General features: G+C 59.7%; 1 protein-coding gene across 1 annotated transcript in view; it reads left to right on the forward strand.

The window, feature by feature from the left end:
- FAM20C (FAM20C golgi associated secretory pathway kinase) overlaps window positions 1-12,335 on the forward strand; it is a gene marked incomplete at its 5' end in the record, with an annotated part of 37,328 nt that extends 24,993 nt beyond the window's left edge. The window contains 7 exons of the mRNA XM_079719994.1: window positions 3,211-3,303; window positions 3,713-3,828; window positions 9,160-9,340; window positions 9,888-9,997; window positions 10,156-10,237; window positions 10,833-10,892; window positions 11,458-12,335. Of these exons, the coding sequence (XP_079576120.1) occupies window positions 3,211-3,303; window positions 3,713-3,828; window positions 9,160-9,340; window positions 9,888-9,997; window positions 10,156-10,237; window positions 10,833-10,892; window positions 11,458-11,707 (892 nt within the window). The 3' untranslated portion in view covers window positions 11,708-12,335. The remainder of the gene's footprint in view (window positions 1-3,210; window positions 3,304-3,712; window positions 3,829-9,159; window positions 9,341-9,887; window positions 9,998-10,155; window positions 10,238-10,832; window positions 10,893-11,457) is intronic.
- Between the last annotated feature and the right edge of the window lie 996 nt (window positions 12,336-13,331).

Below are 13,331 nucleotides of genomic sequence, written 5' to 3' on the forward strand. Positions count from 1 at the left end.
AAAAAATAAAAGGCCGGGGACGTATCGGGTGGGGTTTGCAGGCTGTGCAATTGGGAGATGCTGCCTTGCAGGGAGGGCTGTTCTGGGGTCTGCAGGGAAGAAATCTGGCTTAAATCTGCACCAGCCCTTTTCCAGTTAAAACGTCAAAGTCCGCAGAACCAGTGTTGGGTAGACAGTGCTTGGCTCGGCCAGGGATTCTCAGTTGAGTCAACCACCACCTTCAATCTCAGAAATACCCAGTCCTCCAGCCGTTGCAGACCCAGGGCATGGGCGGCTTCCAGTGAGGGAGGCTCACATATTTAATTGGACCCACAGTTTTTTTAAAAAAAGGAAATTTACTTGCCAGCATTTAAAAGCCAGGAGATTCCACCAGGAAGCCTGAACTTGGTTTCCTTGATGTCTCAGGAGCCCTGGCCAGCGTGGCCTTCCCTTCTCCTGGGTGCCGAGCAGTCCCCGCCCTGGGTGCCAGCCCCCTGCAGCGTCTGTGACTGGGAAGTGCACGCCAGCCGCCTCCAGCTCAGCCGGGTGACTAGGTGACCTGTGCCTCGGTCACCAGCAGCCGTCTGCAGGGTATCCCTAAGTGGCTCACAAAGGGACTGGTGCAAGGCCAGGGTTGTCCCCAGCTAGAGTCCTGCCCAGGCCAGAGTTACACCAGCTGGAATTGTGAACTCTGGTCTGTGACCAGAGTCACAAGCTGGTTCCTGGAAAGGCTGATTCAGGTGACATTTGGGGAAGCACGGGGAAAGGGGCGTGTCCCGTCAGGAGCTCTGAGAGCACAGGGAGCAAGGGACCCCCCCCAGTGGATGTGCAACCCACTGGACTGAGGCCTGGGTCTGGTCCTCCCCGCGTGGCCTCAGTTTCCTGAGGGTGGCTCTCCAGTACTCAGTACTTGTGCGTGTGTGTTTAGCAGTGACGTCGGCTGGCGGTTGGGTCCAGATGCTCGGGGTCGGGCGGTCTCTGGCCAACTCAAGCTGCATTTTGGGGAGTAAGGACTCAGGGAAGCCAGGCTGGGAGAGTTACCTGGGGAAATGTGGTGAGCCTCCTGTCGCTGGCGCATTCAAGCCCGTACTGGACAGCCTCCGCCTTGAGCGGGAGGTGTGGGCCAGATCATGGGAGGCCCTTGACTCTCGCCCGATCTGTGTTTCCCAGGTCAGGGAAGATCGCTGGCATTTGGTAAATTCTTATTAGGTTGAGGGTTGGGTTTCCTCCCTGGGTGCCGCCAGGTGGCCTCCTGGGGAAATTGTCCCCAGCGGTGAAGGCAGGACACGGAACGGACCTGGATCTCATGCAGGGAGTGGGTTTGCTCCCACATGACTTTGGACAGTGGGCAAACGCCCCAAAATGTGAGGTCAAACACTGGCCCTCACCGTGTTTGCCCCCAGGCACCTGCTAAGCTCTGATGTTTACAGGGTGCCGTCCACCCTTCAGCAGAATCCTGCACGTGGCCTCCTGTCCCGTGGCCAGGCGGAGGGGCTGTCTGCCGCTCACGGTGGGCTTGGCACGTTAGAGCCGACAGGCTCCTGGAGCCCCTTAGTCCTCACATCCTGGGGGGATGAGGAGTCCGGGGAGGGCCAGGCGGTGCTCCCCTCCCCCCACACACTGCGATGGGGGTGGCCAGTGCAGCACAGAAGCAGCCAGCGGCCCGGCAGGGCTTCCCGGAGGTGGTGCGGGGCGGAGCACTGCTGGCTGCTCACCAGCCTGGGAGGGGAGGGACCAGCAGTGGCCGTGCTCACTGTGGCCTCGTGGAAGGCTTGTGAAGGAGCTGCCTCGGGCGGTGGGGGGACATGCGCTGAGAGCTGAGCCAGCAGTCCTCACAGGTGCAGAGTGTGGCACTGTGCTGCGGACCCCGTGGACGAGGCTGCAGCACTTGCGAGCCTTCACGGTGCTCACGTGCGTTCCAGTGGGGCCGTTACCCAGACTCCAAACTCCTTTGACTGAGGACTCCTTTTGTGCTGGGAGCCTGAGGGCCTGGTGGGGTGGGATACACATTTGGGAACACCGACTGAGCCACTGGGAGACATGGAGGGAAGGTTTTTCCAGGAAGATGGAACAGCGGAGCGGAGGCCTCAGAGCAGAGGCCCAGGAGACAGTGTGGTGACCTCAACTCCACTCAGGGACATGGGAAGACCCAGGGCAGGGGCGGAGGCAGGCCGCTGGTCTTGAATGCCAGGGTGCCCTGGGGACACGGACAGCGGTCACCTCGTGGGCTTCAGAGACGGGTCCTGCAGTCCTCGTGCCTCCTGCACAGCCCCAGGGAGCCCTCTGTCCAGGCAGCGGCCGGCCAGCGAGAGCAGGTTGGGGTCAGTTTGCACAACCTGACCCGGGCCCTGGCTCACACCCGGGGAAGTCGCTTGCTCAGGGCGGGTCCTCTGCTGCCTGGCCACCCTCGCCAGCAGCCTCTCCCAAGAATCTGTGTATGGTGGGCGGTGGTGCGGGGTGTTGATCATCATTTAATAACCAGCCCCTGTGGCTATTAAAGCCTGATGGGCAGAGTCTGCCGATTTCCACAGTACAGACACTTCCAGGCTTCAGGCTCCCAGCACGAGGTCGCAGAGGTGGGCTGGGAACAGGTGTCCCAGCACGGGTTTCCACCTGCAGACAAGAGGAGCAGCCTCAGCTCAGGAAATAGCTGGGACATCGTGAGATCTAAGTGGTTATTCTTTTTTTTTTTTTTTTTTTGCGGTACGCGGGCCTCTCACTGTTGTGGCCTCTCTCCCGTTGCGGAGCACAGGATCCGGACGCGCAGGCTCAGTGGCCATAGCTCACGGGCCCAGCCGCTCCACGGCATGTGGGATCTTCACGGACCGGGGCACGAGCCCGTGTCCCCTGCATCGGCAGGCAGACTCTCAACCACTGCGCCACCAGGGAAGCCCTAAGTGGTTATTCTTAAATGCAACTTATTTAGCTGTAGGTTTATATAATTTAATTTTTTTTTTTTGGCTGTGCCACACAGCTTGTGGGATCTTACTTCCCCAACCAGGGATTGAACCCGCACCCTCGGCAGGGAAAGCTTGGAGTCCTAACCATTGGACCACCGGGGAATTCCCCATATAATTTAATTTTTAACGATGACTACATTTAACGACTTGTTCCCAGAATCCTTGGGAATTTGACAGTCAGCTCCCCGGAGTTGGTACGAGCCACACGCCCCCTTCCACTGGGAGGACTTCTCTTTGATAAACTCCTTCTGTTTTGTTCCATTTTCTCCAGGCAAACGAGGGAGCAGGAGACACCCCCTGACTTCTTCTATTTCTCCGATTACGAGAGGCACAACGCAGAGATCGCTGCCTTCCACCTGGACAGGTGAGCCCTCCCGCCGGCACCCTCGTGGCATTGTCACCCCATGGCCGTGCCCTGCTGTGTGCCTGGCCGACAGGAGTTGCCCAGGTGACCCAGGGTAGAGAGCCGGCCGTCAGGAATAAAGGAGAGAAAAGAGGAGACTCACAGGGCATCAGCCTCTCTGGCAAGACCAAAGGTCATGAGTCTCACAAAACTGGGCCCCTTCCCTCCATGATCACCTGTCTCAGGGCAGCTCTGCCAGCAGAACGCAAATCCTTTCTGGCCTTACGGGCCCCTTGCTGCTGGGGAGGAAGGTGGGCAGCTGACGTGAGGGGTCTGGGCCTAACGGAGGGGAGTGAGGTGTCCACTCAGCTCCGGTGGGAGCGGCTGGAGGGTACGGAGGTGAGGCCGGCTTTCCCTGTCCTTCTGCCAGGATCCTGGACTTCCGCCGGGTCCCTCCCGTGGCCGGCAGGATGGTCAACATGACCAAGGAGATCCGGGACGTCACACGGGACAAGAAGCTGTGGAGAACCTTCTTCATTTCCCCAGGTAACCTCATTCCCCAGGTAACCTGCCCCTGCCCTGCGTGCAGCGCTGGCTTCAGCTGCTGTGTTCAAGTCACCGCGTGCCACGCACCCTAAGTCTAAAAGTTGCCAGAATGGTCTTGATCATTCCTGACTCTGCCCCCTGGGCTGGCATAGATGTTGTTTCTACCAAAGGCAAAAGGAAATTCGCAGCCTCTTGGGGGTCTCCTCCAGGTGCTCCAGCCAGAGGGGAACTCCGTCCTTTGGACTCCCCCAGATTTAAAACACCCCAGCAAGACCCTCCCATAGTGGCAGGGGCCATGCTGCCTCCTCCTCCTCCACCAACTGCCAGCAGGGAGCAGCAACTTCCCCTGGTGCCCTGGAGGGTTGGCCCCGGTTCCCCGCGCACTCGGGTACCCTGCACGCTCCATGTACCATGAGGTGCTGACGTTTATGAAAACCCTCAAGACTTCATATTATAAACCTTAAATGCACACATAAACGTAAGTCACGCTCTGCTGAGTTACCTGCCCCAGCCTGTTTCAGATGTGGCACTTGGGGCTCCACGATCCGCCCATCCCTTTCCCAAGCACTTCCTTTGCGCCAGGCCCTGCGCTGAGCTGTTCCAGGCGCCCACACTCACTAAGCTTGAGCCATGGAGAACTCTCTTGTATTTCATCTTGGAGCATTTTGAGTTGTCCCAGTGATGCCGGCAAAGCAGAGTGGAGTGACCCAGCTGGGACACCGAGATCCACAGGGAGTGGACCTCACCCCCCGCTCCCCTGCAGGAATGCCTCGGCCATGCCTGGCCCCCAGCCCAGTTAGTTCATGCCGACAGAAGGCACATAAGGCCCTGGATTGTCTGTGTCTGAAGACCTGCTGGCGAATGAAAGCCTGGCCTAGAAACTCCTTTCTCATAGATTGATGTTCAGATTGACATACTCAGCACGCTTCTCAGCTGCATTCATAAATTCATCAGAACTGAGGCCCACACGTCCTTAATTTCATGAAGCGCCATGTTTGTCATCCAGTGCTCACCGAGAGCCTCGTCTGGTTCCTCCTCTCAGAGCCCATAAAGAGAGGAAAGTAGGGCAGAAACCCACCCACCCGCCCGAGGCAGGAGGGTTTTCATTCCCTTTTGCGTCAGTGTCTCACCCATGTGACCAGAAACCAAAGGGCAAAGTGAGAGCCTGTGCATCGGGAGGGGTCTTTGAGGGCTTTCCGGTCGCCTTGCCTGTGCCTGAGCTGCGTGGATGGGTGGGACAGGCCTGTCCGGGGGCGTGTGCCCCTGCCTCCGTCATGGCACAGGCGGGAAGGTTCAGGTGATGCAGCCACGGCGGCAGGAGCCCCAGCCTCGCCGAGCACCTGCGTGGGATTCCTCGCTCAGGCCCTGGGGTGGCCCATCATTTCCACATCCCCATTTTTAAATGGTTTAACTGACGTTTGGAGTCTGAACTATCCCCACGGTCGAGATGGTGACCATGTCCGTCCCCCAGAGTCCCCTCCCGCCCCTGCGTCCCCCCAGATGGCCTGGGACCCACCTTCTATCTGTGGATTGGGTTGCTTCTGCCAGTGGAGGGTGGGTGGTGGCGTTGGGCATGTTCTTTGTCTTTCCCTCGACATGGTTATTTTGAGAGTCACCCACACTGTTGCCTGTCTCCGCATTTTCTCTTTCATTTCCGAGCTCTGTCCCGACAGTTGAGGGCCCTGAGCGGAAGGGATGATGTAACTTGCCACAAGGAAAGGGAGGGATTGAAGTTTGAAATCTCGAGAAAGGGACACAAATCAAGGGGTTTCTGTGCTGGATTTCATTCCTCTGGGGCAGAGGGACCTCCGAGCTGATGCCTGCTCCGTGTTCTCCTGGGGAAAGGCAGCCTTAGCCTGGGCTTTGAGTGGGGACTCCTTTCTACAACCAGAAGATGGAGTCAGTTGTTAGCCTAAGCAGATGAGCCGAGATGCTGGCGTCCCACCCTGTCCTCTGCATGAATCATGACTGTCGGTCTCCCTGGTTGTCCCCGAGTACACAGCCTGCTGCTGACACCCATCCTCACCCTGAGCAGAGCCGTCACTCTGACTGTGGTCGGTCCTGACAGCTGGACCCACTCAGGTTCCCAGCTCCCAGCCGCTCTCCCAGGCCCCGCGGGTTTCTCCGAGAATCCTGCTTGGCGCCCGAGCTCCCCGCCGGGGTCGCACTCCTGACCCCGCTCCTCGGAGCAGCTGGCTGCAGGCTCAGCTTGGCCTGCCACCCACCCTCTCTGACCAGACTGCTTCTGTTCCCACCGCCCCTGCTCCGTCAGCCAGATTTCTTCTGGAAAGCCCTGGGGAAGGTTTGGTTTTCTCTTAAGCTGCAGGATAACAGGAGCCAGCTTTGATCTCATTTTGGAAAATGAAGTCTGTTGGGATTCATTTGGACCACTTTGGCTCTGCCTGCACTTCTGCACCCATCAGAGGCCAAAATCGCCATCGATGCCGAGCTTCCCTGTAGACTTTAATCTACGCCAGCTCCCTTCTGCCTCCAGGGGCCTGAGTGGAGGACAGGGAGCCCGAGGGGGTGAGAGGTGGAAGCGACCCTCCTGCCGGCGGGCCCGGGGCAGCAGTGAGCGGCCGGAGGTGCAGGGCTACGTTGGACTGCGGGACAGCTGAGTGCCTGCCACTGTGGGGCTGCGCGGAGGCCAGCAGCCGGAGCCCACGTCTTCTACGGAACACGTTCCTCGTGCTTTCCCGGCAGATTTCTATGGACGTGCCTCATATCCTGAGATCAGCCCACGTCCTCCTGTGCAAATCTGTGGGCTTCTACAGGGGCCCCGCGTGAACCCCCCAGGAGCCTCTCCTGCCCCCTCCCAGCCACTCAGCCCCACTTTTAAATCGGCTCTTTTCCTGCCATGTCGGCCGCGGTCTGGCTGGGTGGTCACTGGGCCTCTGTCCACACACTGTGGTCAGTGTCCAGTCAGAGTCCCACTGAGGGCCAGAGGGGTTACCAGAGCTGCACCCGGGCATCCTCAGACCCCTCCCCAGAGGCCCTGCCCCACGTGACATCTTGGCAGCCTCCGGCCGGCAAACCCCTGAAACGTTCAGAGAACGGCGTGCCTGGACCCTCCGGGACCCTCAGGCTGGCGGGTTTTGGGACCTCCTGATCCTCTCAGAGACGAGGCTCCCTGCCCAGGCAGCGCATCTCATCCAAGTCCTCTGGGGGCTGGAGCAGGCAGGCCCTCCTGGTTACCTGGCCCCGGCCACCCCGAGCTGTCTGTCTTGAGTGTCATTATCAAGATGAGCCAGCACTGCCTCCTCAAGCCCCCTCCTCGCCACGTGCAGGCACTGCCGCGACCGGCCCCTCACTCCTCCCTCGGATCACACGTTTAACACTCAGCCTCTAAACTGCTGCAGTCCCCGTTCAGAGGAGACTGAGGCACAGAGAGGTGAAGGGCCTCCCCCGAGGCTGCACAGCTGAGAAGCGAGAGGCTATGGGCTATCGGAGCCCCACCCTGGACGTCCCTGTAGAGACTGGATTTGGGCCTCTGACGAGGAAGAGGCTGTGGGCCCAAGGGACTGCCTCTCTTTTCGCATGAATCCATCTAAAGCCAGCTTAGGCTATTAGAGGGACAAATTCCAGGGCTCAGAAAAGTATTTTCCTACTGAAAATGGGCTGAGATTGAACTGTGTCTACGCAGACGAGATCTCAGACTGATCTTTCTTTGATCGCCCGAGAGTCATGACTCAGAAGCAGCTGCGAGACCCTGAGGTGGGGGCAGCAGGGGGTGTGGGAGCTGTCTCCCACCCCCGTGTCCCGACCTGGCGGGGACTCTGCGTGTTCAGAGGAGCCGCCGAGCCTGTGCTTCCATTCCAGGGGGTGTGACTGCTGCCTGTAGCCAGAGAAGGTCACAAGTGTCACTCGGGCAGGCTGTGCGGCAGGAGGGGGGACCCCTGGCCCGGGAACCAGCCGTTCGCACAGGGAAGGGGGCTTGCAGTGGTGCCTGGGGCCCTGGCCCTGTATTTCTGCACACCCCAGGCTCGGGGTTTGTTTCCCCAGCAAAGGAAGGAAGTGATTGACCCTGAGAACATGGTTCGGTTGGTAAATGCACAGACAGACCCACCGCGCCCGGCACTGAGGCGTGGCTGCCGCCTGCTCCCCGCCCAGTGCTTCTCAAATCACTCTTCTTTGTGGGGGTATAATCCACACGTCGTCAACCCAACATTTGAAGTGTGCCGTTCAGTGGTTTTTAGTACATTCTCAGTGCTGTGCAAGTCACTACTATCTGATTCCAGGACATTTGCTCACCCCAAGAGAAACCCCGTCCCTATTCAAAGTCACCCCCACTCTGCCCCGGCAGCTGCCAGTGTTTCCCCGTGGATTTGCCTGTTCCCAGTGTTTCACGTAAGCGGTGTCTGGCTTCTTCCACTGGGCGTAATGCTCATGGTTCATGCACGTGGTAGCAGGTGTTACACTTCATTCCTTTTGTGGTTTAATATTGTTCCACTTTATGGATGAACCACACTGTGTTTATCCGCCCATCCCTTGACGAGCATGTGGGTTGGTTCCACTCTGACTGCCAGAATGGCCTGCTGTGAACATCTGTGTGCAAGTGTCTGTGTGGATGTGTGTCTTCATTCCTCTCGGGCGTGTGCCTGGGAGTGGGATGGCCGGGTCATGTGGTAGTTCTGTGTCCAACTTTCTGACTGTTTTTCGCAGCAGCTGCACCATTTGACGTTCCCACCAGCTCTGTGTTAGGGATCCAATGTCTCCACACCCTCGACACACTAGTTATTATCTGTCCTTTTGATCAAAACTATCCTACTGGTTGGGAAATTGTGGATTTGATTTGCATTTCCCTGATAACTAACGGTGTCGAGCATCTTTTCGTGTCCTTGTTGGCCATTTCTATATTTTCTTTGGAGAAATACCCTTTGTACTCCTTTGCCCATTTATTGATTGGGTTGTTCATCTTTTCATTACTGAGACCTAAGAACTCTCCTGTGTGCAAACACTGGATGCTTATTAACTTACGGTTTGCAAGCATCTCCCCCCCGGCTGAGTCTCACTTTTTTTTCTTGGTATGAGGGCCTTTTTCAAGCCACTGGACAGAATCTCCACAGACTCCAGACTTAGTTTCGAGGGTAACGAGAAAGAGCTTGGGTTCAGATCCGAGCTCTAAGTCCCGAGCTGTGTGGCCCCATGGTCTGTGATGTGGGGTTGGAGCAGGCGGCTGAGGTCAAGCGTGAGAGTGTGGGTGAGCCCTGCCCAGGGGAGGGACGAGTCGGATGTGGTGCAGACGCGCTGGCCCAGGGCGGATGCCCGGGAGGGGCCGGCACGGGGACGCTGCCCGAGTGGCCCCACTGACTGCGTGTCCTCCACCCACAGCCAACAACATCTGCTTCTACGGGGAGTGCTCCTACTACTGCTCCACGGAGCATGCCCTGTGCGGGAGGCCAGACCAGATCGAGGGCTCGCTGGCTGCCTTTCTGCCTGACCTGTCCCTGGCCAAGAGGAAGACCTGGCGGAACCCCTGGCGACGCTCATACCACAAGCGCAAGAAGGCAGAGTGAGTCGGGGGCACGTTGGGCCGGGGACTCCAGGATCCTGACTCCCTGGGGTCTCCAGAGGGCTGGCTTCTGCCCAACCTGCAGCAGGGAACAAGCTCGGTGTGAGGAGCAGCAGGGCCAAGTGTGTGGGAGTAGATGATGAGAAAGGGCCCCTCGCTTGGGGACGGGGTGCTCACTGGCCGCTGGGGTCTCTCTGTGTTCGGACGAGGCTTCAGACCCCTGCTCTTCTCGCAAGAGAGCCACAGTCCCTCCAGCCACGGAGACGTCCTTGCAGGTGTGCTATCCAGCCCCCCCCCACCGCAAATATGTGGCATCCACATGGTGTGGCTCCATCACCTCCCAGCCCCGTGCTCCTGTTAATGCAGCCTCAGCCCACCGCTGCCGGGTATCATCCGCAGACACTCTGTTCTGCGGTGACACGTTTTCTCACCCGGTCCCTGTTGCTGCCCTGTGAACCCGGTGTACTGAGCTGGGCAGCCGCAGAGGTTGGTTGGGTCCTCCTTGTCTACAGAGGAGCCCGCCCTTCTCACGCCGGCGCCCCTGCAGGTGGGAAGTAGACCCTGACTACTGCGAGGAGGTGAAGCAGACGCCCCCCTATGACAGCAGCCACCGCATCCTGGACGTCATGGACATGACAATCTTCGACTTCCTCATGGGTATGTCCGGGGCCACCAGCCTGCCCTGGGAATGCCTGACACAGATCCAGCCACCGTGGTCCTGCTTGTACTCGCTTCTGCCGGCTTGGAGGCCAGACGGGGGAGGGAGGGGACGCCTCTGAGCTGCACACAGGCTCCCAGCAGGCTTGTCCCTACAGGAAACATGGACCGCCATCACTACGAGACCTTCGAGAAGTTTGGGAACAAGACGTTTATCATCCACTTGGACAATGGGAGAGGGTGAGTCCTTCCAGACGCAGCGAAGGGCTGGCCGTGTCCCCACCCAGACCTGGGGGAGCAGGCGCTCTGTGGGGAGGGATGGCACAGCACCCAAAGGCCCCCCTATGTGACACAGGGTTCTGACCAGGACTCCTGTGAGCCTGTGAGCTGGGGAGACTGAGGCCTGGAGTGGGTGTGTGTGCAGGGGACAGACGACTCCAGTGGTCAGAGTTGCAAGTTCTCAGACGCCTCAGGGGAATCAGCTCTGGGCACCTGGGCCGTTACGTCTGTGGGTCACTCGTTCCCAGCTGTAAAAGACGCCCCTGCAGCTAGACCCTAGGCTGACCCGCCCTCGAGCCTTCTCCACTCAGCCTGCCCAGGACCTCTCACTTTTGAACTGCTCAGTCCAGTGGCCAGAAGGTCAGGCTGCTTTCAGGCACCTGCCTCGTCCCAGGCCCTGCACCTGGGTCTGGACAGCAGGGGCCAGGCCCCCGCACTGCCAGGCAGGGCCCACGCGGGTACCGCTTGCTCTGATGCTCCTGTCCCCGTGCTCGGGCTCTGCGCACGGTTTCCCCCTGCAAGTGGCCTCTCCACAGCTCTGCTCTTCTTCCCACAGGTTTGGAAAATACTCCCACGACGAGCTTTCCATCCTGGCGCCTTTACAGCAGTGCTGCAGGTGCGGCTCTGCCCCCCCCCGAGGGCCCCACCCCTGGGCTGGCCCTGTCACTGCACAGGAGGCCGGACGCTGCCGCAGCCGCAGCCGCAGATCAGGCCAAGCCTTCCTGTCCCCACCCCGGCAGTTCCCAGAGCTCCTCCCGGGACCCAGCTCCTTGTTACCATAATAGCCCATCTTGCAGCAGAAGACACCGAAGCCCCAGGCTCCCACTCTGCCACCCTTCTCGGGGCTCCCAGCCCGGCCCCTCCTTTAGCAGATGGGGAAACAGGCTGTGGGGCTAAACAGCTGCTCGGCCCCGGGGCAGCTCCGTGTCGCCCGGCCCAGACAACGAGCAAGCCAAGCTGGGGCTGCCTCCCTCCCCGCTACCGTCTGCCGGGAGTAACGGGCCCGTTGGACACTGCTGGGCCCACCCGGGCCCCTCTTGGAGGCAGGACCCTCCCCGCGTGCTTCTGAGAGGCCGGGGCTGGAGTGGACCAGGGGCTGGGTCGGCACCCCGCTCGGCGCGGCTGCAGCAGACAGCCAGGCTCCTCCTCCTGGTGCTGGCCTGACGTCATTCTCCCCGCAGGATCAGGCGGTCCACGTACCTGCGGCTGCAGCTCCTGGCTAAGGAGGAGTACAAGCTGAGTCTGCTGATGGCCGAGTCCCTGCGCAGGGACCGTGTGGCCCCCGTCCTGTACCAGCCGCACCTGGAGGCTCTGGACCGGCGGCTGCGCGTCGTGCTGCAGGCAGTCAGGGACTGCGTGGAGAAGGACGGGCTGCCCGGCGTCGTGGAGGACGACCTCAGCCCCGAGCACAGAGCCTCTGCCAGGAGGTAGTGACCGCGAGCCGTGGCCAGGCCAGCTGCCGGGGCACACGGGCCAACGCAGGAGCAGACGGGCTGCCCGGGGATGCGTGTCCTCACTTTCCAGACCAGGGCGGGCTGGCGGGAGCACTCTGCCCCCGTGGACAGAGGCAGCCTGGCGGTGGGCCACCACCCTTTTGTATGGAAAGGAAGTCTTTATTTACTATTTTGTATTTATACCTGGTGTAAATGTACATAAATAGAGACATCTATGCAGACCCCGACCACCCAGCAAATCACACAAGGGCCGCCCAGCAGGGCCAAGTGCTCCTGCGAAGGGCTCCCACTCTGGACCGAACGTACAGTAAAAACTCTCCTCCCTCCCCGGGGCTGAGAGGTGTCTCGGGCTGCAGGAGGCTCCTGAGGCTGCCACAGACTCACGTCGACAGATGAACACTGCGTAGCTTTTGGGCGACGTGAAGGACCAGTCGTTTCCTGGCTGCCCAGGCCGCCTTCAGAGCACCTTCTGACTTGCTTCGGAAGCCTGTGCTCATGTGTGACACAGTCATGTGGCCGGGCAGCTGGTTACTTTCACGGCATTTTCGTGGAATAGTTTGCAATGTGGTAAAAGTGCAATAAAGATTCAGCAAGTGTGTACTGGGGCCTTGCTGGGGTCTGGGTCCCTCACTCCGTGGTGCTCAGCTGCCTGCCCACCCGCCCTCCAAAGGAGTGAGTCCTAGAACCAGGTGTGGCCCAGTGTCCAGGCTGGAAGGAGGGGCTTGACGCAAGGCCTGAGGTGGGCCTTGGTGTGGCGGGGACGGCCTGTCCCGCTCCTGCTGCAGCTGCTCCCAGGGAGCTGAGTGCGGATCCCTGAAGTCACATGTGGGCCCCAGAGTCTCTACAGGCCTGGCATCACGTGGGCACCGTGTTTACCCAGCAGGAGCCAGGACAGTGGTGGCTGGACTGGCCACGGGGACGGCGAGGAAGCGGCTGAGCCATGGGTCCCCCCACCGCCCTGCTGGAGGGAGGGGACACTGGCCTCCTCCCAGCCCGAAGGCTGGGGTGTGTGGGCGGGGCCCAGCCCTGGAGGACTCACATGAGGACTCGTGTGAACCTCAGTTCATGAAGCAGAGAAATCACAGCCCCTGTGCCTTTTACTGGAGGTTCCCTCACCTGTCACCCCACAGATCTCCCCATGCGCACAGGAGGGGAGACCACGTGGGGATGCGGGGAGGACACGGCCGTCCGCAAGCCGGGAGAGAGGCCTCACCAGAAACAACCCCAGAGCAGACAGAAGAGTCTGTGTTTCAGCTGCGCCGTCTGTGGTGTCCTGGTGCGGCACCCAGGGCGTGATCAGAAATACACATGTGGTCGTTGTCCCCCATTGCTGACACAGAGCTTCTCAGTCCCTCAGAACTCCCTGAGCTAAAGACAAGAGAAGAAGGGTGTGGGGGAAGCCAGTTATGGGGGTGACGAAGAAGAGCAGAAATGAGGGTGTAGTGGTTACGTGGATTTGAATCTGGGCTTCTCCCCAGTAAGAGTCTCCTGATCCAGAGCCACCCCCGTTCAGGTACAGAGAGAGAGACACGTACAGAGGGAGATTTCCTTAACTATGCGAATGTCCCTCCCAAAAGGGCAATTTCTGCTCCATTGTTTCT

The sequence above is a fragment of the Hyperoodon ampullatus genome, assembly GCF_949752795.1.
Source record: "Hyperoodon ampullatus genome assembly, chromosome: 14".
Lineage (NCBI taxonomy): Eukaryota > Metazoa > Chordata > Mammalia > Artiodactyla > Ziphiidae > Hyperoodon > Hyperoodon ampullatus.